This window comes from Apteryx mantelli, chromosome 3 (genome assembly GCF_036417845.1).
Source record: "Apteryx mantelli isolate bAptMan1 chromosome 3, bAptMan1.hap1, whole genome shotgun sequence".
Lineage (NCBI taxonomy): Eukaryota > Metazoa > Chordata > Aves > Apterygiformes > Apterygidae > Apteryx > Apteryx mantelli.
In genome coordinates, this window is record NC_089980.1 from 24,718,490 (window position 1) to 24,745,266 (window position 26,777).

Sequence of the window (26,777 nt, forward strand, 5' to 3'; positions counted from 1 at the left end):
TCAGGTGATTCAGACATCCATTTTTGAAAGTACTGTTTTTTCATACCATCTCTGGGTTTCAAAGCCTATCTATAAGGCTTAGGTGTTTTTCAGATAAATACTGGACTGAGGTATGAACTGGTTACAATGATTTTATCTGGCACTGTGGATGCTCTGCTCATCTGAAAATCAGGTCTCAAGTATTTGCTCTTCAGAATAGCTCAAAGTATGTCAGTTGCTTGCCACTTTTGTCCTAGGGAGCATCAAAATGAGGATTTGTTCTTCAGACACTTTTTGTCTCTCTGTCCATATAGAGTGGAGTCTCCAGACCATTTCTTCCTCCTGTTTTTGCCTAAAATCCTTCTTTCTGTCTGTTGCTCATGTTGTTGTAGCCGTGAACATCAGTGGGTGTAAAGAGGCAAGGTTTTGAGGGAGAAACAGTATTTTTTATCTGGAGAAAAGTAGACCTGTTGTTGGGCACTTAAATCCTTTTTTGTGATCTGAAATTTGTCATGTCCAATAGAAATTTCATTTTTTGTTTCCAAGGTTGTCTTTTGAAGATTTTCTGTTGGTTGTTCTTGAGAATCAAGCCTGGTGAATCAGTTGTAGAGTGTTTTTTTTTAATAAATGGGAGCTCTGTGTGGGAGGATGGTGCAATCTGTGATTGGTTTGCTTTCTAATGAGGAAAGCCAGTGACCTAGGACTTCGATGGGAATAACAATCAACTGGTTTCTAACTGAGACTAGTTTCCTAGGCTGCCCAGGGCAGTGACTTTGAGTTTCACAGAGCCTCCTCTGCAGGGAAGCCTTCCAAATACTGTGTAATTACGGCATGCAAGCCATTTATTGCACTTTCTAGCTTGATTCATTTCTTCAGTCAACACTGTAGTAAGAGGGCTGTGGTCACCTTATTACCACTGGTGGCCATGATGTATCTGCTGAGTTTTTTTCATTCTGATCTCCTGCTCCATGCAAAAGGAGCCCACCACTTGCAGCAAAAGGTGATGGCTGCTAATGTTTAGCATAGCTACCAATATTAGCGTATGTGTATGTGGCAGGAAAAAAGGCTTATGAAATCATTCTTAGCTGTTTTTATCAGGGGGATGAGAAACAGCTGTCTTGAATGTTCCAAGAAGAAAACTCTCTGCATGCGATTTCATGTGTGGATTTGTGGTAATCAGCAAGATGGAATGTGATCTCTTGGGGAGAGGTTGTATCATTATTCAAAATGAGGTAAAGATGTCAAAATAACCGTTGAAGGATTATGAGTAATGGCTTTGTAGCACCTAATATGTTCTACTTTTTGTTATCCTTTGGTTTGTTTTAAAACTTGTGCCCCGCCCTTTTCTTTTTCTTTTCCCTTTTTTTTTTCTTTTTGGAAATGTCCGTATGTCTATATGACTGAATGTGATTGAATAAAGACTGTCATTCATGTTGCAGTGTAATCTGAAAACACCCTGGAGAGCCTAAAATAGTCCAGAGAGAGTGACAAAATAGCTGTGTGTATGGCTTCAAATCCCCAGTAAAAGTCAGTGGGGCTGCTCACTTTGACTTCACTCCACTCAGATCTACAGAGAATTTTAAGTCTTGAAAGCACGGTGATAGGTGATAGATTAGAAGCTGTTAGGTCTCCCACTTCTGTGAGTGTCATCCCCCTCTGCTGGCTAAAGCGAAAATTTAAAAAGCCAGAATTAATTTTACGTTTTACACTTGTTTTAACAATCAGGAACTCTTCTGGAGAAGACACCTCATCTCAAGAAACAAGGAGTTTCCACCAGGACTGTGCAGGGGCAAGATCCCTGCAGAATCTTCTGTGGAAATTTTATCCTGGCTTTACTGTGGACATCACCATGCCTTTGCTGCCTTGCTTAAAGAAAAAGAAGTCGCCTGTGCCTTTAGGCAGGAGTGTCTTTCAAAAACACAACCTACCTGTCCAGCAGAACTACCAGGCGTTGCTAGAGACGTGCTTGAAGAATAAGTGCCTGTTCACAGATGAGAATTTCCCTGCTCACATCAGCTCTATTGGAACGGGGGCACTACTGAAGAAACTCCCCCCAAAGCTACAGTGGAAGAGACCACATGTAAGTGATTTTCAATGAATACTCTCATGCAAGAGGATGATTAGAGCTGATAGCCAGCAAATATTTAGTGTTAGGACTGAGTGACCTGCTCTTAGACTTTAAATTTAGGTGTGCCTTAAAGCCTTCAGAGATTACACTTGTTGTATCAGCTGTTATTTGGAAGGTGGGGTACGTATCATTTCACAATTGCCTTTGAAGTGTTTGTTGCCAAAAATGAGAAGCAGCCTCATTAAGTTTATATCCAGTAATGCTTGGAGCAGGGAGGGAAAGGAGGCGAGGGAAAGAACAGGGAAGCTGGTGTCCTCAGGGCAGGCAGCCAGCATGCTTGCAGCTCCGATGATCCCACTGTGATTCCCTGCTGACAGTTCTCATGATGATGATTACTCCCCCAAAATTCAAGATTTTGACCTTTTAGAAGATTTCTGAGTTTCTAGACAGTTCTTAGCCTTTGGGCCTTGTCCTGTGGACCACACGCTGTGTGACGCTGCGGGTGTTACTTTCACAGGCAGTGGCAGGTGCCTTATCCTCTTGCTGGGCTGTTTCTTCTTTTTTGCTTAACTGTTTAGTCTTCTCTTTATTGTACTTAAAGCGTTTTTTTCCCCAGCTCTCAAGGTTGAGCTTCTGCTGTGACCAGTAAGTGACCATCAATGAGTTGTTTTTAGTTCTGAGGCCTCTGTTTTCAACTTGTGCCCATATTTCCAAGGCCTTTGCTGTTATCCCACGCTTAAACAGTAGGTCACAACAAGAGACACCTGGTACCAAGCTCTGGTCACACAGCAAGTTCTCAAAACAAATTGATAATAAGTCTAACAGGCCAGGACTGGGGCCTGGCACAGTTAGCATAAGGTCTGTTAGTTTAAAGCCTCTGGCCTATTATTAGCAAAGGTAATACTGTTCTTACTGGGCTGCTGAGCAACACATTGAAAGTCAGATCTTCCTGAAAGCAGTGTATAGACATATCTGAGAATTTCAGGACCACTGACTCTTTACGTTCCTGGGTCTGTAAGGCAATTCTGCTGGGTAACAGTGGATGGCATCTTTTAGTTAAGTTATGCTCTAGCATTGGTTTAACCGATTTTTTAGAAGGGCCAAGTTCCTGCAAAACTCACAAGACCCAGCGAGAAAGTAGAGACACTTCTGCAAAACAAGCTGGAGAGCTTGGAAAGGTCAGCCTTTCTTCTCAAGGTTTTATACGTAAGTCAGCCTCACCTGTGGTTTGTGTTGAGACAGGATCTGCAGGCAGAGCTAGAGGGCAGTCCTCCAGGGCCCGAGCTGGGTTCTGCCGGGCGTGGAGGCAGAGGTAGCTGTATCAGTGTAGAGGGAGTTGGAAGGGAAGGCCAATGTAAATCCCAGCCTCAGCAGAGCCCTTCAGATCTGTCATTCTGTCCCCCCATCCCAGAAATACTGGAATGGGCTTGAAGCCTCCTCTCTCTCCCAGATCTGCTGCTCTAAAAATTCCTCCTGGAGAAGACTGCCATTTGCTCTGATGCCATACTTAGCCCAGCAAAGACTCTCTGAGGAAGGATGCTGTGCATCCTTCAGTCCCTGTGCTGCAGAGAAAATGCTCAGATTGTGCCGTTCAGCCTGGAGGCTTGTAGCTTGCTACATCCGTGATTGATAGCCTGCAAACTGAATGCCCAAGTTCATCAGGGATAGGGTTTGGTGTCTAATTATTGTAAAGGCCTTTTGAGGGTTTGCCATTTCTCTGCTACTGCCTGAAGAGGAAGCCAACAGTGTGAAAATTAGCTTGAGCTTGTGGGTCGTAACAGTGGAACAAAAATTTGACACTTAGGTTATTAATTTGACCCCAGAGGCATTTGTGAGAGGAAAAGAATAATGCATTTTCTTTCTGAACAATTATTCATAAACCCACTCTTGTCACAGCGAGAGAAATTTCTTTAGCAGCCATCAGTTAGTTTAGAGCTCAACTGTCAGTCAAACCAGTTGGAGATGTGAGAGTACACAGCTGCTGTGGCGAATCACAGCCCTAGAGTCCCTGTGTTCATGCACCGAGCCCCGGGGCTGATGGAGGAGACCGAGAGCTGTGTGGAGATATCAGCCAGGTTAGCTGAGGGTTACAACAGTTGAGGTCTGCCACTGTAGCCTGATTTGGCTGAAAATTGTTGAAGAGCAATTACAAAGGGGCCGGACTGGCAGATCTGAAGGGTTGGTCTCCTCAGTGAGACATTTGTGGGCACCCATGGTGATGGGCCAGTGTCACTGATGCATACAGCTGGCTCTGCTGCACCAGGAGATGATGGGCAACCACACCTCATGGCCCACTTTTACTAGTGAAGCTAAGCCAATGTAGCTATAATGCCTCATACAGACAGTTTTGTCAGTTTTGTTAGGGTTTAAGTGCAACTTTTTGTGTATGCGTATGCTTGGAGAAAGGCCTTCCTAAAGTGCCTAAGCTGCACTGACAGTCATTCTTAAACAAACACCCACATGGGGTGCTAAATGGAATACATGTAGTACCTTAATAGACACTCTTATCTCATACCCCCATAATCTCCCTATGCAGTTCAGACCCCTATGCTCAGCCTAGAGACTCCCAAGAAGCAACCAGACTGGGAGCTGACGTCTGTTGATGCTACATGTGTGCACCACTGGCTTATTTCAGAGACCAAATTCAGTGTGGACCAAACACAAATGCATGCCCAGGCATGGGTCAAGTTAATCAGAGCATGTGTTAACAATGGAGTTATACCTTAACCAGAATAGTGCTTGCTGGGATAAAGCTACCCTGTCTAAGTATTGTGAACAGGCTTTGAACAGGCAGAGTGTTTTGGGCCATATAGCCATGAGGTTTTTACATCCTGGTCTGGGAACCCACTGGATCTCTCATTTCATGAAATCACAGCTCTGCAGTCAGAGAACTCCTGACTTCAAGCTCAAACAGCTCCCTTGTGAGTGACTTGACTCTCTCCCTCTTTTCTTTTTGGTCTTGTGCTTCCCAGGATTTACACAGGACTCCAGTATTTTATGCTGCAAACAGAAAGCAACTTGATCTCTGCCAAGGATTAGTGGGTAAGGAAGCTCTGTTGTGTAAATATAAATGTATTTATATACAAGAGAACATTTGAGCAGAATTTTGACTGTATAAAATTTAGTATACAAATAGAGGATGCACATATCCTAATTATTTCAGTTGGCATGATGTGAATGAATCAATTTATTAAGATGGGACAGACTCAGTAAAAAGCCTGACAAGCTTCAAGGTGGGATTTGATGGGCAAGAGGTGTCTCCACAAGCTGAAAGTGGCACTTTGTTGCTTCTGTGCATGCTAGTGCTGGAATAAGAAGTGCCTGTGTGCACCTCTTGGTCTGTGATAGTGCTGCTTGACAACTGAACAGAGACCACAGAAGCAGGAAAATCTGAGACTCATGCTATCTATGTACCCAAGACTTAGATAGTGTGGGTACATTCTCTTCCCAGCTTTGCAGTTGAGAAAATCAATTTTGTGCCTCTGTTACCCAAGGTAAATTGGTATCTGCCAAACAGGTAGGATCAGGACTAAATTAATTAATCCCTCAGACACAAAGTCTGATAAGTACAGTCTTGCCTGTGAGATCCATTGAAAATGATTTTTCTCTTGTGAAAAGTTAATTTTTCAAAGAAAAAGAAAAAGTTTTTTTTTAATAGCGTGTTCTCTAGAGAACAGAAAAAAAACCTGTAATGTCAATAAAAAATAGAATGTTTTCGTTGAGAGCTATTTCTTGTTAGATTTTATATTTAACCACACACTATCCAAAAGAAAAGATCACGAGAGAACAATTATAAAACAAACAGGGTCTGGTTTAATAAAGCACACATCTGGATCATCTCATTTTATGTGTCTGCATAATTTTAAAGAAATCAACACAATAGCTCTTCTGCTGGGATCTTAATGATATTTCTTAACTTGGCTGACAACTCTGACTTTGCAATTAACTGTGTTTGTCCATTTGTTTTGGCGCAGAGAACTGCTGGTTCCTTGCTGCCTTGGAAGCGCTGACGTTCCACCAGGACATCTTGGCTGCAGTTGTGCCACAAAACCAGAGCTTTGACAGGAAATACGCTGGCATTTTTCACTTCCGGGTACATCTCCTCCCCAGCAATGTAGGAGGTCCTCAGAAATCCCATGTCATGTTTGGTGGTGCCAAATGTCACACCCTTAGATAATTTGTATGTGGTTTGCATTGGCCAGGGGGAAGTGGCCAGGAGGTACCCTGGTCTGGAGGGTAGCCCATCACCCCTCCTGTGAAGCAATGCAGGCAGGGAGTCAACTATGAGCCACTCTGAGGATATGCCTCAGCTTGGCCCATCTCTCCAGCAGTACCCCATGCTGATTTTAATCCAGTCAAAGTCTCCCCCACTCCCCAGAGTTGTAGTGAAACACTTTAGTCCATGGATCCTGCCCCTCTCCTTCTACACCCAACTATCTGGTTCCTGTTAAGCTCCTCAGGCTTCCTCTAGCTGCTGTGGCTGCTGCTCCATCGTGTTTCCCTGCTGCTCCGTCCTTTCCCTCAAGTTGTCACAGATCCTCAGCCCCACTTCTTATGTGGTGGCAGCAGTCAGCAGTCCATGAACACATTTGACCCAATCTTCTACTCCCCTTTGCCTAGCTTTTACTGCAGCTCTGCCACCCTGCAATTAGGAACTACTTCTCCAAAAGCCCAACTGGCCAGATTTCCCTTAATATCCCTTTTATACCTGATGCACAGTTTGTTTTCTCCTCTGCCTGGGTAGGACTGAAGGGTTGTTTGGGTGGGTGAGTCAGCAAATCCCACTGACCCAATGCAGTCCTCCCCACAAGGTAGTCCAGTTTGTACCTGCAGCTCAGTTCAGCCTTTTCTGTTATTTCAAGGGGAGGTTCCTTCCAAGGAAACAGCAGCTCTTTCTTTTCCCCTGACAGTTCTGGCACTTCGGTGAATGGGTTGATGTGGTGGTGGATGATCGCCTGCCAGTGAATGAAGCAGGGGAGCTGGTCTTTGTTTCCTCAGTCTATAAGAATGTATTCTGGGGAGCCCTTTTGGAGAAGGCATATGCCAAGTAAGTGACTCATTACAAGTTATGCAAATAGTCTCTCTAAAATACGTTGTTTGGTGCCTACATAGTTTGTTCTCATTTATAAATGTATCTCCTAGGCTTTGCCTCATTTGGAGTGTAGTAAATGGTTTTCATCTTTCTGTTATTAAATAGTAAAAGCTGCCACTGTGGTAGTTGTTATCAATTCAAGCCCTTGTACAAAATCCAAGGGTTCAGAAGTAGGCATAAAAACAGACCTGTCCTGGGCAGTTGTCCTCTGAGTGTTAGCATTGTTTGGGGTGGGTTGGCCAAGGTGATGTCTTCCTTGCAAATACTGCAGAGGAACAGGAGGCCACAAATAAAGATTTTCAAGGGTGACTTGTCATTTCTGATGCCTCCTTTACTGTATTATTAGTTCGAGAAACCCTCAAGGGGTTCTCACCTGGGGACTTTTCAGAGAAATTGTCCTTTGGTTGTGGTAGAGATTCCTGCTCTGGGGTCCCCCAAAGCTGAAGCACTCAATAGGCCGCATGGCACACTGAGAATACCGGCTTCTCTCTCTAGGGCTTTTTGTCTGGAGTGGTTATTGTTATTAATCCTAGTTAACATTGAGAGAGGAAGTTATTTTTCATTTGTCAGTAGCGTTAGGACAAAAAGAGAGGAGAAAGTTGCTCGGCTATGGTGAAGAAAATCAGGCTGGAGATTGAGCTCTCGAGGCACAGTAAATACAGCACAGTCTCTGGTGAAATATTCAGGCAACATTCACTAAGGCAGAGTTATCAGAGAAGTTGTGATGGGCATGTTCTCACTACTGCTCAGGGAAGAGATCTGGGATGAAAATGAGTGAAGTAAGGATTCCCTTTCAGACTATGGCCAACCTTGGAGTCAATTTGCTAGATTCCTCTCTTCTTAAATGGCAGATGCCCTAAAATGGAACATTGGTTACAGCTTTCCTTTTGCTTTTGCAGACTTTTATTATTGGCTTTCCTTGGCATGCTGGTCTCAAGCTATCATCTGCCACTATATCCCAGATAATATATTGATATCTCTTTTGTTAGGCTCTATGGCTCCTATGAGGATCTGCAGGTTGGGCAAGTTTCAGAAGCCTTGGTGGATTTCACAGGTGGTGTTAATATAACGATCAAGCTGGCAGCAGCTCCTCCTGATCTGTGGAATATCATGACAAGAGCAACCTACAGCAGATCTCTCATGGGCTGTCAGACACATTTAGGGGTGAGACTTGTTGTGACATCAAATGGCCTCACAGCTAAAAGCCTTTCAAGACCTGTTTCCCTCTGCTGAGCTAGTCATTGTGACTCCTCTAAAGAATCAAAGCTGCTACTTGTGAGTTTCCATATAAATTACACTCTTGCTAAGGTTTGCACATGGATTCTCTGCTGCCCTCAGCTTCTTCTTATGTTTAGGAGGTGACTTATCTATCAAAGAACTTGTATTAAATAAGGACCTGCTGCATTTTCACATTTTTGTTAAATAAATGTTCCATTTTTACAGATGGAGCACTGAGGCAGAGAGTCATGGAGTAAGCTTATAGCTAAGATGGGAGAGGTCAGCACATGATTTCAAACCTTGGCTTCCAAGCCTTAAGCTAACCTTTCAGCTGTTGGGAAACCCTACTGCTCTACATATCTAAACCTAACTTCTTGGACTTTGAAAAAATGAGCTGATCTCTAGCCAAAGATCACCAGTTTACAAAGGGACCCTCCCATTCAAACTTCCAGTTCCAACCATGCAGCAAAATATGGCTGTTAGGTGCTCAGACCTATCTTTTTTTCAGTTCAAAACAGTCTTCATTTGTTTGAGGGTCATTGCTTATGCAGATGCAGGTCTCTGCTGTTGGTATGAGTCTGCTGTGTAATTAGAGGTAGAATAGAAGGTTTATTTTCCTGCTGTTTCTCTTCCTTGTATGCAGACAACAAAAGTCATGAAGAATGGGCTTGTTGCTGGCCATGCCTACACAGTGATTGGTATTAGAAAGGTAAGAACAGCCCTAATATTCTGTGTCCAGACTTGTCTGGATGTCAGCAGTTTTTGTTGCAGTCATGGGTTCAGCCCTTAACCAGGACAACTGTGGTATATTCTCCTTCAATGCCATTCCAGATCCACTCCTCCCCCTATTCTAAGTCCAAAAGGGACTGAGTGCTTTGTAAAGATTCCCTTTAAGCATGTCCATTTCAGCATCATGAGCTTGACGTGAAGGATAATTAATGGTCAGAGCTCAGCATATCTCTAAGGATGGGAATGATTCACAGGACTCTACTGACAGCATCACCTACAAATGAATATTAGCTGGTAAGGAGGAAGGAACTGGCCTTTAGAGATGCTGGGAGGCTGAGATGAAACCTGCTTGGAGTAAAAAGTCTTCTCATGAAATCAGAGGAGGGGTGACAGCGGTAAAGACAATTGAATGCAAAGACCAAAACATGAAAAACTGCATTTGGAAATGTGAGTCAAGGTTAAAACAAGGGAGCCAGACTAGGCTTCTGTGCAGAGAATATCAGGTAGACCCTTCTGGTCTGCAGACAAATCGTTGGGGAACCTCTAGAGATATCTAGTCTAGAGGTATGGAACAGTAAAATAATAGTTCTCAAAGAGTCCAGCTCCAGCCTTTGGCTCCTGGATTGTTGGCTGACCATCTTGTCCAGCTCCAGAAGGACGCTGACAAGGATGGCAAGGGATTTTGTGAGGCTTTGGACATGTGGTATAGATGTGAGGGAAAGCACATTCAGTACCTCAGCAAGAGGTACTAGGGAGGCTGGGAGAGGTGCTGTGAGCTGGCTGGCATATGCCTGTGTGTTCCTCATGCAGCAGGAGGATATTAGATATAGACTTTATCAGCTACATGTCTGTCAGTCTGGCTAGCACCTCTGACAGGGTAAAGGCCAGGCAGGAGTAGGGGATAGACTGAGCATGTGGAGCCGATGTGAAGTCAGCTGTTCTGCTATTTGCTGTCAGTATAGCTCTTAGTCAGCCTGCCTTTTCTTTGATTGTGGCATCCCAGTTCGCGAGGCACTCGTCTACGTGGTCACCCCACTGCCTGCCTTGTGCTGTGCTGTTACACTGGGGTAGAACTTATCTTTCATGGTAGTACAGTCCTGCCTTCACATAACCACAGAGTGAACAGGTGTTGGAAAGGAGGAAGAACATGCTGTCAAGTCTTCAAATTAGGAATCTGTGAGATCTCTGGCTCCACTTATAAAAAGTAAGTTAAAGCCTTTTAATCTTTTGGTACCTGCATTCAGAGTTGCATGTTCATAGCTTTTATACTTGCTGGCATCTGTGAGAGCAAAGCCATTGCTGTATTAATATCAGACATAATACCGTGATGTAAACCAGGTGAGAACTGGTGAGACCTCAGTGAACACTGTATTACTGTATTCTGCAGGTTACCTGTCACTATGGACCAGAAAACTTAGTGAAACTGAGAAATCCATGGGGCAAAATTGAATGGAAAGGAGACTGGAGTGACAGGTGAGTTTAAAATATGATGCTGAGCAGGAGGGAAAGTTTCTTGGAGGAAATATGCTGCCATCTTCAGGCATGGATTAGTGCTGAGAGCAGCTTTAAGATAAGTAACAGTTGCTTGAACAGACCCTCAGGTTTCAAAGCAGTGACTCAATGGAGTTATATTTCTCCAGCAGTGAGTGCTCATGCAGTTGGGCTCACTTCATATGTGCTGCTTCAATGCACTGAGTTCTGCTTTTTCATTCTTTGAGTGTCAGAGGAAACATAATACGAACATCAGGTGCTGGCCATATTGCTGTGGTCTGGATGGCATTTGAGGCCACAGGGATAGGTTAGCTATTCAGGAGGCTTTAAACAAATATTTCAGGGCACATGGTCCTTTGTCACAGGAGGGGCCATGCAGTGACCTCCGCATGTGTTGTAATTGTGGCTGTGAAGAAGATCACCATCCTGGCTGTTTGGGGGAATAGGATTGAGTATGAGATCAGAGGAAGCAACTAATGAGGGAAATGGGCCCTCTATTTGCGTTTGCTGGGTGTTTTGGTTGGGACCTGTGAAAGACAGTGGGTAGCATTCCAGACCATAGGCTATTGTAGCCCTGTTCCTCTCTGAAGCAAAGCATGTTCCTTCCTCCCAAGCTTCACTTAATTCCCTGCACAGACTCTGCGTGCTGAGGCTGGGGGTGGGAACGGGGAGGAAGGAAGAGCCCAGGGAGGTGTTGGGGATGTGAGTGACTTTCACCTTGTCTGCGGAGTGGTAACTTTGCTCTGGTGCGTGTCTGTCGCTTGGTGACAATATACCAGCTGTTCCTGTTGAGGAGCATAATGAGGAACATACTGTAACCCTGCCTTTTAAATGACTCCCAGCTGCCTCTTGTGCTGTCCTAGTCATTCATTCATTATGCCAAACAGTCTTCCTATTATGTCTCCTTTGATAGAAAATTAACCAACAAAGCAGATCTAGAATTTTATATTTTAAGCACTTGGAAGCTGCATGTGTCAGTGAATGGATTGGCTGATGGAAATGAAGCATTTCTGGCCTCTGCTGGAGAAGCTGGAGCCGTTTACTTACATCCTGTGGGACCTGGAGTGCTTGTGGAGAGTCTCTTAGGGCTGAAAGCACAGGGGGCCTCTGTTTAGTGAGGGGTAAACATGGAGATATGTGGGGACAGGGTTTTGGCCTGCTTCTGTTGAGGAATGCTGTGTCCTTTACTTTGAATTTGAAGATGGATTTGGTTAGTTACCCCATGTTTTTGCCCTCAGCTCTTATAAATGGGAGTTGCTGAGCCCAAAGGAGAAGATTTTGCTGAGGAAAAAGAAGGAGGATGGAGAATTCTGGTAATGGCATAGTCTTGTCTCTCCTTTCTCTGGTAGCTCTGGGGCCGTGCTTGGAGCTGAAGTAGTGCCTTGCTTTCTCCTATTTGCCAGTTAGGTCAAGGCATGTGTGACCTGTTTTATAACAGCCCACGCTTGCTGGCTTGTTGTCCTTCTCTGTTTGATGATGTGAGAAGCAGTGGGTGTGCTGACATGGAAGAGATGCACTGGTCTTAAATGACAGGAGGGAGGGAGAACCAGGACACTGCCCAGGTCTCCCAGCGCTGTCTGAGACCTGGGCAGCTTTCAAGGGCTTTTGTCCTGCCTTCTATTTTCAAGATAGCTTCGGGAAGCTCTTACTTGTGTTAATTTTTCTCATTGCTTCTCTACCGCTTGTGCCACGAGGTGGCAATGTTGCTGCCTGTGTCATTTCACTGTTGTCCCTTTGGTGGCGATATTTTAATCTCAGTGCTGCTGTCCTTTGCTGAAACTTCAGTTGTGCATTTGCTACTGCTAGATACTGCTGTTGGAGCAGACATTTGCTTCTTTCCCGCCTGATGAAATATGAGTATTACCATATGTAACACAGAATGCTGCAACTTCAAAGCTCCCTACTCCCTTTCCTTTTCATAAGCCATATGGACTAAACTAGACTGCTGACAAGGTGTCTCTTGGCACTCTTTTTCCCAGGATGTCTCTGCAAGATTTTAAGATTCATTTTGTAGATCTCATGATCTGTAAATTAACTCCAGACTTGATGAGCAAGGAAGATGGGAAGAAGTGGATGTACTCACTGAAGAGTGGGAGATGGGTTAAAGGAAGCACAGCAGGAGGAAGTCAGGGATTCTGCAGGGGTGAGTGGTGCTTAGGACTCTTTTGGGGGCCTCTGAGATGACACTTCTCTGCTGACTCAGTTACCAGCATGTTATACCTCTTAACACAAAATTGACAATGGAACGTGCTCCTCCTCCTTGATCCTCCACACAAACATCAGGAATAAGCAGCTAACGAACTCTGACTAGCATCTGTTGCCACAGAGGCTGCATTACTTGCAAACATAGGACAGCGGGCTGGTTATGGCATGGAACAAGCTGCAGGAGTCCTAGGATCAATTGTCAACACTGAACTACTTTGGGACTTCAGACTTGCCCCTTAAAACTTACTACATCCTCAGCACCTCCACAAGTATTTTAAGTGAAGTGAACAAAAAATGCAGGGGCTCAGCCCCTCTGGAAACAGAGTGGGTGGGGCCTGAAGTCAGCTAACCCAGACACAAGAGGTGACAGAGGAATAATAATACCTTTATAAGTGAAATAAACTCTTGGCTACAGGTCAGCAGAAATGTAGTTCCTTGTCCCTGGGCTTTGCCTCTATCTTACACAGGGGATTCACTGATAAACTTGTAAACTGTACCCTAAGATCAAACCCCTGTGGGGTCCGAAGGTCCAGACGCCCTCTGACCCATTCAGTCTGAGGCCAGGCATTATGTAGGGAGATGGCAAGCAGTTTTGTGATGGAAAACAAGGTCAAACAAGGCATTTTTTTTTCTTTTGCTTCTTAGACACATTTTGGATGAACCCCCAATACTGGCTTGAAGTTTTGCCAGCTGAAGACAGTAAAAAAAGCCTGGGCTCCTGCAATGTGCTTGTATCCCTGATCCAGAAACACAGCAGCAAACACCGGAACCGAGCTCATCACCTTTTCATTGGCTTTTCCCTCTACAAGGTGCAAAGGAATGTTTTGTCATTCTTCTTGGGTTTCTTTGGATAGCTTAGGAAACTTCCCATCCCTTGCATATGGGAGAGCGTTACAGACCTTGTAGTGCACAGGGTGATCTGTGCTCTTTATTCCTTGCCTATGACCAGTCTCCTTGCACAGGAGGGCTGGACTCCCTTAGGCTCTGTGCCCAGCTTTTTGCCTCTCCAGCAAGCTGGGTGTCAGACTGCAGAGCAGTGGAGAAATGCCTTTTGCTTCAGAGCTTGATGGGATTTATTTTGCCCTCTCTGAGAGTGTGTGCAAGGGCTTGGAGAGGGTGCCTGTAGTCTCCTTACCTTGGGGCAGGAAGATTGCTGCCCTCAGGCTATTTCCAACCATGGCAAAGCCATACTTGAGAGGCATTCCTGGTATGATGCAGCTGCAGCCCCTGTGTGGGTGTTACAGGTTTCCTATGTATTCCCGGGGAAGCAGGTGTCACTAGGAGGAGCTAAAACTTCCCCCCAACAAATTCCCTGCTTATTTGAGTGCCTTGTAGAGCCGCTCTCCTCCCTTTGAACAGGGCCACAGCTCTTGTTGCTGCTGTGAGGTGGCACAGTTACTGAGAGATGGGTGTGGGGAAAGGTCTTCTAATGAAGGAGCTAAGGTTTCAGGAGGTGAAGATCCCGCGGGACCTACATAGCCGCTCCCCAGTGCAACGGTATGGCTGTGTTGTATGTGACCCAGAGGGCTCCCTGGCTGAGAGATGCTCTATTTCTTTTTTTTCCTGCAGGTGAGCCTACAGGTGAGTCCCTTGTCACTGATGTTGGCTCTTTGCTGGGGGACCTGGTCTGATGCAGCTGTTATGGTGGTGTCGATGGGTTGGTTTTGCCTTTGTTCTTTGGCCAGCAACTAATAACAGTGTATTCAAGTTCAATAAGGCATCACAGTAAGTCACTGTTAATGTAGAGATATCAACTGACTCTTCAGAAGAACATCCATATCAAGAGGGCCCAAATGTCTTGAATGGGGGCGTTATTTGTTCAGCTTCTGCACTGGGCCCTCCTAGGCATTAGAAGTGGCATCAGTGTGTTGTCCTTCCTGCTATTGCTCAGGTTCATTCCTGGCCAGGGATGCTCTGGAGCAGATACTGCAGGTGTTTTTTTCTGCTTCCTGAGCCCAGCATTTTCTTTAGCCAGGAACCTTTGGGACCTGAGAAAGGGCTCTGGAAGTTAAACCCCCACATACATCCCAATTTTTGCCCCAACTTCAGAGGGCTATGTAAAACAGGGTAAGATTTAGTTCCTTTTATCCTGAAAGGGCATATCTTCCCCTCCATTACCACTCAGAATACCTCTAAAATCAGAGTCCCCATGAATTTGGGTTGGCAAAGAACTAGTTTGGGTGTATGGTAAGGACAGCATGTTCCTTGTTACCGTGCTTCCAGCATGGTAACCATGTGGGAAGATGGCAGAGTGTGGCCCTAGCACACTGCTGTGCAGCACCACTGATAATGGAGTGGGAGGGAGATTGGTGGCAGCCCAGAGTTCAATTTCAGGTTTGTATCAGTTGCCCAGATCAAGACTGAGAGATGGTGAACCAAGAGCCTCTAAAGAATTGGAATTACAGCAACATGGTATTGACTGAAGTATAAAAACTTTGAATTTAACATACAGGGCATGGAGAAGAGCAACCCTGTATCCCTCAGAAGAAAGGTTGCTCTATTAGTGTGAAAAATACTGACAAAGGAAGAGGAATAGCATCTCTGCCGCTAGGCTGGGGAATGAAATGGCTAAATGTCTTGGGGAACAGCCAAGATCAGGAGGTGACAGTGGTCTTAGCTGGTGGGTTTATTTATTTGGCTTGTGTACTGGGCACTCAGTGGCATTAATCAGTTTAGTGTTGCCTGGATCAACACTTGATCCATCTTCCCATTGCAAAAAGGTGCCTGCAGACTGAAATGTCTGAGAGTCGAAAATGCTAGGCAGATCAGGGACACATGCATGGAGTCAGGAGTAGGGATTAGGTTGCTTCTGCAGTATGTTCAGATCACAGGTACTCCAAAAAGTCATCTACTCCCAGATCCCTAGTGCAAAGGACAAGTTGGAGACAAAGTGCTCAATACTTATGGGATAAGGGGAGTGGTCTGACTAGGGAAGAGCAGTTTTTAGAGCAACTCCTACCTGCAACCACTTCTGCAAATGTGGAAATGACTTTTGCAGTAGCTTAGGATGTCAGAAGCTACTTTTCCTCCCAGTCCACACTGCTGTTCCTTGCAGTCTATTAAGTTGTAGATAAGGTTGCAGGAAGCTCATTCTTTTCAATTTTAGAATTGAGCAGGGATGGTATGCGGTGAGTACGAGCATGTCCTGGCAGGAGACAGAGCCCTTTGGTCCCTGTTATCTACCTGTGCTTGTGCTGCAGGGAAGTCCAAGACATAAAGGCAGGCTGTCTCTGTCTTGCCTGCGATTTCTGTGTGCCTTTTGTCCATTTGTTCAGCTAGCGTGGAAGACATTTCTTTTGTGTTTCTTCCCAGGAAAGCAATAAAAAGCTGCCCCCGGCATTTTTCACTTGTCACCAGCCTGTGAACAAACACCAGCTCTTTGTGGATGAGCGGGAAGTGACTCGGGACTTCCACCTGGAGCCTGGTGTCTATGTGATTGTTCCATCCACCCTGGAGCCTCAGCAGGAGTCCGAATTCATCCTACGAGTCTTCTCCCGGAAGCATGTCCTTCGGTGAGATGCTGCTGCCCCTCTGCTGACAGCTAATTCTCTGGGATGGTGGGGCAGCAGGTCTTTCTAGGGCAGTGTAAGAACTTTATTATGCAAAAGCCAGAGCACTTTGTCTTCTGCAGGGGTTGGCTGTGGGTCTTGGTTAGCTTAGGATGCTCAGTGACTGAGGCGCTGCTTTTGGCCATATCCTTTCAAGGAGAGTTGAGCTAGGCCTATGCAAGGTATTCCTGCAACACCCTCATGTTTGAGACTGGAGAGGGAAAACACTTTTAAATGCACCATCAATTTGCTATGAGACCTTGCTGGCAGCGGTGGAGTGGTTGCTTGTGCAGAAAAGGTGTCTTGGAGATTTCAAATTCTAGCAGCCCTTGGGAGCCTTATAGGCATGGTCACTTTCCCTAATGCAGCTGTAACACTGGGGAAAAATCATATGGTGCGAGAGCAGGGTGGGGCCCTTACCTGGGGATAGGGGGTGCCACCTGTAGTGAGACAAACATGCAGCTCCGGGGTATCTCCTTAACATGCCCCCTCTTTTGCATTTCCAGGGAGATGGGTGAGAACCCCAGTTTCACACTCTCCAAGGTGAGTTGGTTTGGGGGCAGTGGGAGGTCTGGGGTTCTGTCTTCAGCCCTGAACTTCAGGATTTTCCTGTTGCTCTGTCCTGCGGAGAGGCTGAGTGAGAATATGAGTGCTCGTGTTGTGGCACTTCCAAAGGGGCAACTGGATTTACAGGCACAGTCTCTTTGACCATGTCGACAAATGCAATCCAATGCTGACGGGGTGGGGGGCAATTATTTGACACCTTTGTTTGTTAGCTGCCTTTTATGCAAACTTCTTTCTTTTGGTGGAATCATCGTACTCTGCAGTTTTTTCCTATCCATGGCCTTTAGGAGACTCCTTGTCCACTCCTGGTGCTCCTCCCCACTCCTTTTATGCCCTGAAAGTTTTGAAGATGTTATGAGACCTGAGCAGTACTGTTCTCATGAAATGGTCCATAGGTTGTTTTCAGAATAACTGAGCTCACTGGCCATGTGGTTGTACACATCTGCAACTAGTGCAAAGGGGTGGGGAGTTACAGCACAGTCCATTCCACTGGCATAAACAAGGCCCTTCCTTCTCTTCATGTCTTCTACTCTCCCAGATAAAGCAGAATAGAGACCCTTCCTTTCCTTCTTGGCGTGGAGTGAGCTCTATCCTTTTTTCCTTCTCAGGCTGCTGTGGAGGGAAGATGTTTCTTTCTGCTGTGGGTGATCTGAATGTTTCTTTCCAATCAGTAGCGTGTGGGAACTATCCAAGCAATGAGCTGCATTAGTGACAATAGCACTGATTGCAGCGGTGGGTAGAAGGTGGCAGGATGGGGGAAGGAAGTACAGTTCCGAAAAAGTGTCTTCTGTGATTATGTCTTGGATCACACTTCTCTTCATTGAATTAATGATTTTTCTTATATCCTAAAGGAAATTGTTGATAGGTATGAAGGCAAGATTTGGGAAGATTTCTTCACAAAGCATTTTAAACAGGTAAGTGCATGCATGAGCTGCAAAGGGTAAGTCCTCTAGGCTATTATGTAACTCTACCAAAGTAAAAGCACATGGATGTACAAAGGAGTCTGGAGGTGAAAGTGTGGGGAAGAGAGAGGGGTCATGGGAGGTTGAGATAAGTGTACAGTACTGATTCCATTCAGCAGGTTTGACTACAAAGCACCAAGAAAGCTTAGGGATAGGTTAGCACTGATGAAAGGAGAACCTCTCTACACAGCAGGGAGTGAACTCCTGGAACTTGCTGCTGCAGGTCATTGTTGATGTGACAGAATCAGCAGGCTCAAAAAGGGTTATTCAAACTGATGGACAGCAAGTCCAGACAGATACTAAAGGACCAGACAGAGAGGTACTTTCTAACATCCCTAATCCCAGGCTCACATGCTTTCCCTAAATATTAATTTCTACCCCCAGTGTTGGGGACAGACTGCTGGGCTACAGGGACACATCCTACCATGAAGGATATTCTTACGTTCACTGGGGAAAGTCACTTTATTAGAGGAGAACACCCTCTGAAATATTGGCACTTGTCTCGCATTCCTTTATCGCAGGTTGATGGCTGCTAGCTTGCTTTGTGAGGCAAAGTAGGTATAAGGTGTCCCATCACCTCCTTTGTTCAATAATTTTGCTAGTGCAAGATAAATCCTCTGGGTGAAAGATTCTTGTCAATGATCTCTCTGGCCCTGATCTGAGAAGGAGCTGACCTTTGGTATCCCATTAGCTGCTCTGAGAGATGCAGATGTTTCAGTTTTTGGAAAAAATTGCATTTATTTAGCAAAATACCCTGTATTTGGCAAACAGAAAATTTCACAAAAACATGTTTGCACTTTTGATAGCAACAGCTTCTATCAAAATATTGCTAAAAACAGGCAGATGTGCTTTTTTGCCACTTTAAGATTTTGATTTTGAAAATGATATGGCTTTCAGATGTGGTAGAGGTTGTCACATGCTGCAAGGTACTGGTCCTTTGCTGTCAGGTGGCACAATTGTGCACAGACACGGATGGAAGTACTGTCATTTCTCAATGTATTACCCTGACATATCTCAATGATCTGAAAATAGGCTTTGATTTTTTTGAAAAGTGATACTTAAATAAATCCACCAAACATACTCAAGTTTCCAGTTCTTAGAAACTGTGACGTTTGTTTAACAAGGGGGGAAACCTTTGCTTTGAAAAATTTGGAAAGGAAGTATTCCAAAGTTTCCACTTCTTCATTTGCTTGTAAATGATAAAAGGGAAATACTTGAAGCATCTCTCTTGACAGTGTGCTTGATGGGACAGATGGCCCCAGGACTTAAAGGTTAATGGTCTGGATCCTCACTCAGTGTAAATCTGCACTACTGCATTGATTTCTGCGAGCCCTGAGAACCTACACCAGAGAAGACTGTAGCTTCTGCAGGCTGAGAGTCTTGTCATATTCAAAGGGACTCTTTCTTTTGACTTCCACAGTGGCTGGAGTGGGGCAGAAAAGCAGAGAATGAAGACAGGGCATGCTGGGAAAACAAAAGAGAAAACTGATTTAATACTATATATATATAATACACACACACACACACACACACACACACACACACACACTCTATATACACTTTATATATATACTATATAATACTATATATATATAGTATTAAATCAATTTTCTCTCTCCATATGTGTGTGTGTATATATGTGTGTGTGTGTGTGTGTGTGTGCGCGTGTGTAAAAAAAAAATTCTCTTCACAGAATCCTGAAATAAATGCTGTTCAGCTCCAGAGGATCCTGAATAATGTATCTTGGAGAAGTAAGTACTAAGAAATAATGTTTCTGTAAAATAAACCCTCTTAGAGAAAAGCCTCTGCTCTTGCACCTGTTTCTTGAATTCTGGGAAAAGAGAAACTGGTTTCAGTTTGACTGGACTGGCTGTTCTGATGCCTTGTTAGATTTCTAAAGAGAAAGGTTTTGCTCAGGCTGTGAATCAAGATGGTAGAAGTTTTGCAAGTGAAGCTGGTGTAATTTGAATTTCAACTACTGAAAGAATGTGGGGAAAGAGCAGCAGTAGATATTGCTGTGTAGATGCAGACCCTGAATCTGACCTCAAACCTGGCTTGACCTCAGCCTCGATTCTGAAACTGTATCTCATTTCACCCTGTGCTGCTGCAACAGTCTTGGCAGTCCCGCTGCTAGAAAGTGTAAAAAGCTAGCCTGGTCTGCAGGAGATAGGCAGTACAAGGGGTCTTGTCTTTATCTTGATATGCCTGATTCATGCTCACTATTCTTTCTGACTCTTCCCTGCTACGCACTGCATAGAGGCGTTCCTTGCTCTCTTCGTGTTTGGGAGATAAGGTGGCAGTGCAGGGAGCCTGCAGCGCCTGTGTAACTCGTGCTTGTGAGAGCCAGGTGAGCCCTGGGGATGTTTCTTATGTGAGGACTGTGACATCCACTTCCATGCCCGTGGCAGCCCAGAGCACTCCGCAAGCCCCTAATTTGATCCCTGGTCACTAGTAACTCTTCCTGAACAGCAGCGAGATATTGCAGTAGCTGTTTCCCCTGAACAGCAACAGTGAAGTTATGGAGCTGAAGATGAGTACGGTTTTCTTTCCCAGTTTCTTCACTGGTAACAAGCTATGTGCGACACACAAATGCACTGTCCAGCAGTTATAGACAGCAAAGAAGGTGAATAAACATTTGATGTGATCCCTTTTCCACTTCAGCTGAAAATGTCTGATGTTGCTCCCTTTTCTGCAAAGGTGGACTATAGCTGTTCTGTCTTTCCAAAGTGACCCACCAGGCGTTGTGTTATCTGTGAGAAGACCGAGTTAAGTGATCAATTTTAAGGCATTCCTTTAAAAACTTTACTTGATTCATATTTAATAAACAGGGCTATTGCAAGATTAAAATGTCTTCACTTTCTGCAGAGAGGGGATTGGTGAGTTATGGTTTTGTCCTCTGCTCTGAGGAAGTCTGCAGACCATCTGTAATCATGATTTGTGGTGAGATTAGAGTCTATTTCTGTTACTCCTCATGTGTTTTCAGTGATGCCTGCCTGTACACTTTTAATTATTTTAACAGGGCTGGCAGTGTCTGTGAGACAGAGAGACGGAGACTCTAAGCACAAGGGTTTCAATTAATCTGCAGTGCTGTTCCCCAAAGCTCTTCAGGTCAAGTGACTTTGCTCAAGGTCATGCAGTAAATTTTGTTTGGGATTACAGCTTTGGATGTCCTTTTCCTTCCATTTTCTCTAATAGCTGGAGATAGTGCACCATATTTCACTCCGTATTGTGTGCCTGCGGGGAGCTCATACTGGCTTTTCTGAGACTAGTAGAATCCATCCCGTTGCCTCATATTTTTATCATCATAAATGATGCATTTTCTCGAGTGAGTGAAAAGTTTCACGGAGGCTTTGGGGCCTGAGCTCTCTCAAATGGGGGGGAATTTTGTCAGCCTCCATTTTTCTGAGTGCTGTGTGATCAAGTAATCAATCAAGTGATTCCTCCAAACAATCTTTCTTCTTTTTCTCTCCAGGTTTCCAGAACTTTCACCTGAGGTTCAGTCTGGATGCCTGCCAGGGTATCTTGGCACTCCTGGATGTATCCTTCTTGGCATGAGTGATACTTCTGACTCATTTAATACTTTTACCTGAGCATTATTTCTTGGGGCAAATGGGGTGTCACTGTGATTTCTTTACTATGAGGATATGTCCCTGCTTATTGAACTTCTCACCCTCCATAATAACAGTTGTGAGGGAATGAAATTGGTTTGGGAAAGGGTTAATTCCTGCTGCTTTTGAAATCGGCAGCAGGCTTCCACTGATTTTAGTGGGAGCAGGATCAAACCTATGGATGGGCTTGTGGGCTAAGAAATCATTATCCTCATGTTATAATTGTGTAAATGTTAGAGTGGCTATGAGTTTTCCGTTTGTTTGTGTTTTATGTAATGGGTGCTCTCTGACATTTAATTGATATGTTCCAACCTTAATTCTTCCACGAAGCTGAATGCCACTGGCACACTAAGTATTCAGGAGTTCAGAGTCCTGTGGAAGAGGCTGCTTTTCTACTTGGTACAGGAATCATTCCTGTTTTTCCCTTACAATATCTCCCTGCTTACAATCCCTTCAGCATTTTCTGCTTTTTTTGTTTATTCAGGTTTTGTTTTTCTTTGTTTTTCTTTTTTTTTTCTAAAAAAAAATGTTCCTTTTTTTCACCAGGAAGTTTTCCAAAAAAGAGACATTAACAGATCTGGAAGGCTTGACTTGGTGGAACTGCATGCAGCTGTACAGGAGACAGGTGAGCCCACAGCACATCTTAGCAAGTCTGATCCTCAGAAAAGCCCAGGGCTGGGAAACATCTTGAGGATTGTAGCAGAGGCCAGAAAGTGGAAAACATCAGACTTGCATCGTCTTAGCCATCTCTGCTTCTCTCTTTAGCAGGGTAAAAAGATTCTGAAAATGATTTCACTGTGTGATGTGCTACTTTATCTTTGCCCCATTGTGGCCTCATACTGATAGTAATCAGAGACAAAAGCATCTGTCTATTTTAGACCCAATTTTTAAACCCCTTCCTGTTCGTTACTAATTTCACTTTAAAAGGTTGTGAAGGGTTCTGTGGATGCATGTGGGAGGTCTGATCCAGCTTGTCTAAATTGCTAGCTCTGCCAAAGACACCAGCTCAGGCACTGGACCTGCAAGTCTGGGACTTGTACAGAACTGATACCGGTGCTAGACATCACTAATATTAAGTCTGAAGCTTGATCTAGAAAGGAAGACCTTGGGCCAGATACCTAGGCCAAGCTTTAGTGCTGTCACTGGGCCTTGAGTGGGAGTTGGTGCTCAGTCATCTAGCTCCTTTTACAGGTTTAGAGCTAAAATGATCCCTCATCTTTTTGGTGATTGGTTCACCTGAGTTAGTGAAAGTGCAGTGAAAAAGTCAGGGGGACTTCTGCTAAAACAAACTAAAATCTCAGGCCATGAGTATGAAATACTTCCATCCCTTGCAAATGCTGCTTGACACTGGGACTGATGCTTTGTCTACCAGCTTCCTCTGGATTTTCTTTTTCATCTCATTTCCTACCCTCTTGGGCAGTGTTGCTGTTAAATACAGCTGCTGTCACTACCCCCACTCACTCATAAGCAAAGGATACCTATGTGTGTTTTATTCCATGTCTGGGGGGACTGTGAGTAGAAGAAATCATCTCTTTCAGATCTATTTCCACTGGATGATCCTATTTGGACTGGTCCCTGTTAGCTAATTGTAGGGGAAGTTTGAGAAAGGGAGGTGTTGGAGAAGGGGTGAAGACTAGGCAGCTGCACGGACATCTTATAACAGCTGGGAGTTGCCCTCTTATTCTGTTTTTTCCGTTTTTCTTTTTTCCCTTTCTGAAGGCATCTCGCTCAGCAATGAAGTCTGTAACCTGATGGCAATCAGATACAGCAACGCTGACTTGCAGATCAGCTTTGAGAGCTTTGTCTGTTTCATGCTTCGAGTGGAGATCATGGGAGGTGAGGCTGGTGCTGTGCCGCTGGGCTGCCCGGCAGAGCCCCAGCCCTTCCAGATCTATTCCAGCTGGCAGTGGCAAGGTCAAAATAGAAAGTCTGGGTTTCTTCTCAGGTAAACAAGAATAAGCGAGGAGTAATCAATTCAAAGCAAGGGACAGAAACAGAGGAAATCAAGCTCTCCCTCTTTAACTTTCTGCCAGTCACTTTCTGCAAATTGGAGTGATTTTGCTCCCTGCAGGGGGTAGGTCTGCACCAGCCCCTGTAGAAGATGTGAGCAAATTACAGATGGAGGCTGCTTGTCTTCCAGGAAGCAGAAGGTATTGGAATATACCTTTGGTGGGACTGCAGGCACGAGGATGAGACAATTCATGTCTGTGAGCATGCATACTATAGACACCTCCCAGATGTCTCAAACTGTAGTGGGTGAGGCTGGGGCCTCCTGCATTTGGAGGGTTGACAGCAGTATCTGAAAAGGCTGCTGGATGGACAGAGTGACATGCCTGAGTTTATTCAGCTGTGTCCATGTCCCAATCCTCGGGGATCTTCTAGAGTCAGAACAGAGAAGTGCGTACACACACACACACACACACACACACACACACACATGAATAGAGTAAAACTCTGCCCTTGAGGTTTTTGCTTGGAAAGTGGATCTCGGTTGGTGTTGATCTCTTGGCTATCAAGTTAATGCTTATTTATTTCTTACACAGAGGCCTTTCGCAACTTAACGCAAGATGGCAAAGGCATATACCTCCAGGAATCTGAGGTAAAGCCCGTTCCATGAGTGACAAATGCAAGTTCCTTCCATTACAAGCAGCATCATGTGCTTTGTTTTGTAGCCTTAAAAAAAGGCATTTTTGCCTGATCACTTAAAGATTAGGTCTGAAACAACAGGGAGCTTCAGGCTCCAAGTCCTGTGTCTGGCTGTGGCTTCTGCTGTGGCTGGAGACAGGAAATCTCCAGTGCTCCATGTTCCAGTTCAGTAGTGAATATTGCAGAGCTCTCACAGCAATGGATGAGTTCAGCCCCCTTTCTCCATTGTTTTGCAGTGGATGATGATGACTCTGTACTCCTGAAGCAACGCTGTAGAGTAGAGGACAATCAGACCTGTACCACAATGAGGAACGCTGTTTTGTATCCACTTTCTGTGGGTATCACACTTTATGGGCTCAGCCCTGCAATCTTTCCTTGCATGAAAGTCCCACCTAAAGCAGAGTTGGTCTAATGACCATAGACTCAGTGAAATGAAGTTTTGCTAATTAATGTATTTATTTTAAGTCTTATTTCATGTTAGACATCCCTTCTGAGAACAGACTGCTGGCTGCCTACCACTATGGGTGCACAGTGGGACACCATGGAGCATGTAGGCTGAGTCATTGGGGTTGCTACTTAATGCTGATACTACATCATTGTTTTTATAGTATGATATATGTTGTGATAGTGTCCACAGGCTGTACTTAATGATGGGGCCTTACTGTGTTAAACGTCTCTTCAGCCTGGGAGAGGAACAGTCCCTGCCCTGAGTGGCTTATCATCTAAAAGGGCAAATCCCAATTCTGCAGCTGCTAGGCCCATGGTAGTGGGCAAGGGTCTATGTGCTTGTGGGGAAGAAAGAGTAGAGACTATCTGAACTAAGTAGTGGAAACTGGGTGCATAATTGTGAACAGTGTTAGAGAATGTGTTAGAAGTGGGACTATTCACATGAAACACCGTGTTAACATTACTTGATATATCTATCTGTAGGACCTTTTTTTTCACTTTCTTACCATTTACCTATTTGGACTGAAAATTTCCACACTAAATGCCTGCTACAGGTTGCCATTTTGACTTTTCTGCATTCCTGTGGACAGGACAGTTGTCTCTTCTCCAGTGCATGGTCTAGGCTGGACACTGAATAGAAACAGGGCTCCTGTGGGAACAATCATGTAATGAAAGACCATACTCTAACACTTCTGTAGGAAGGAGTTAATAATAGTTTTGCATAGGCAGCCTTCCCTGTGGCTTTTTCTAAAATTTTAGTGTTTAATCTCATAAATGTCCTGTGTGAGGACTGAGGAGGACTGGGTGAAAGGTAAACACCTGTAAAAGCCTGAGCTCAGATATGTGCTCACCACTGCATTGAAGTCTTTGCAACAATATGAGCGTATTTGGAGAGAAACCCCATCTCGTATAAGCATTCCCAATCAGGGCTCATTAAACAATTAAAATGACAGTCTATTCTTTATTCTCTAGCAGAGTCTGTTTCTAAACAGCATTATTTTCTTACTGGTTTTATGGTAAGTGCTTTTGTTAGAACCAGGTAAATAGATAGTTCTGTTTGTACTTCTTCTGATTATAGCAGATGATATGTCTATCATGAGTGGCCTGCTGCGGTGTCACTGGAGCCACAGGGTTCAGTTCTGTGAGGCAGGATAGGTTAGAGGGAGCAGGGACTGCCAGGGCCCTTGAGTATGGATGTCGCAGCACTGCTGCCCTGCAAGGCTCCCAAAGAGGCTCTGTTAGCAATTCCCGTCATAAAGCACGTGCCCTCTCCCAACTGTCATGCCTCTGTTTCCTTTTGTGACTTGCAGCTGAATGTGACAGTGCAAACTAAATTAGCCTGACTTAATTTGCGCTCGGCTAAGTGGAGGATGTTACAAACACTGGTTTACTGTGTGCAAGAACAGCACTGGAAGAACTGAAAGGGGTGTTAGAGGGAGCGCAGGTCTTGCTCTGAACAGATGGTCCCTGGCACCCACATGTATTGCCCTGGATGGCTGGGAAGTCTGTGTAGTGCAGAGAGTTCACAGCAGTGCTGGGCTGGGCACAATGGGATGGAAAAATTGTTGGTCCCACCAGGTTTTGTTACCCAATGTGTGTCATCAGGTGAGCAAGAATCATTAAAGGCTGGCAGGATGCTGGACTTCTGTGTGCTGGTCATAAATAGCCTCTGCCACAGGCGGTGTGGGAAATTGTGGTGCAGGGCACCCATTTTCAAATGGCAGTTTTACATTTACATTTTAATGTTGTACATATTGTTTTTTATATCAGATTTTGTACTTACTTACTTCACACCTATTTAACGCAGAGTAAAGTAATTGAGGAGATTATTTTGCTATTGATTACTTGATCCAGGAAAGAAACAGAATTCATCTATGCCATGAATCACTAAACATTTGCAGCAATAAACTTTATTGAGCCATGTGACTTGCTGTTACAGAATTGTAAAGAATGCTTTACTGGAATGATTATACCAACCCGTGTACAATTCAAACTGAATTATCTGGCTCACAATAAAATGTTTTGGCAAGGGCACCTACTCGGACACTGTAAGGCTTTTATATTGCTAACAGAGTAATGTTTTCTGGGCAATTCTGAAGATATATTACTCCTCATTTACAATGTGCATTGTAGAAAAATGACCTAAAAGACTGCCAAAAGATGCATTCATTTGTAACCACAGCAGTTATAGAGATGCTGAGCTTTGCAGTGGGTGGTATT

The 26,777-nt window shown here is 44.5% G+C and overlaps 1 protein-coding gene across 1 annotated transcript; it reads left to right on the forward strand.

Moving 5' to 3' along the window:
* Positions 1 to 1,803: 1,803 nt before the first annotated feature.
* Positions 1,804 to 26,555, forward strand: CAPN14 (calpain 14). Its single transcript, XM_067294682.1, has 20 exons — positions 1,804 to 2,059; positions 5,020 to 5,089; positions 6,022 to 6,140; positions 6,958 to 7,094; positions 8,129 to 8,303; positions 9,001 to 9,066; positions 10,474 to 10,559; positions 11,816 to 11,890; positions 12,557 to 12,720; positions 13,428 to 13,603; positions 16,095 to 16,294; positions 16,837 to 16,873; positions 17,746 to 17,808; positions 19,550 to 19,607; positions 21,329 to 21,393; positions 21,795 to 21,863; positions 22,011 to 22,089; positions 23,184 to 23,300; positions 24,008 to 24,063; positions 24,347 to 26,555. Exons 1-20 carry the CDS (start codon positions 1,829 to 1,831, stop codon positions 24,371 to 24,373), a joined length of 2,070 nt encoding a protein of 689 aa, XP_067150783.1. The 5' UTR covers positions 1,804 to 1,828; the 3' UTR covers positions 24,374 to 26,555.
* The last annotated feature ends 222 nt before the right edge of the window (positions 26,556 to 26,777 follow it).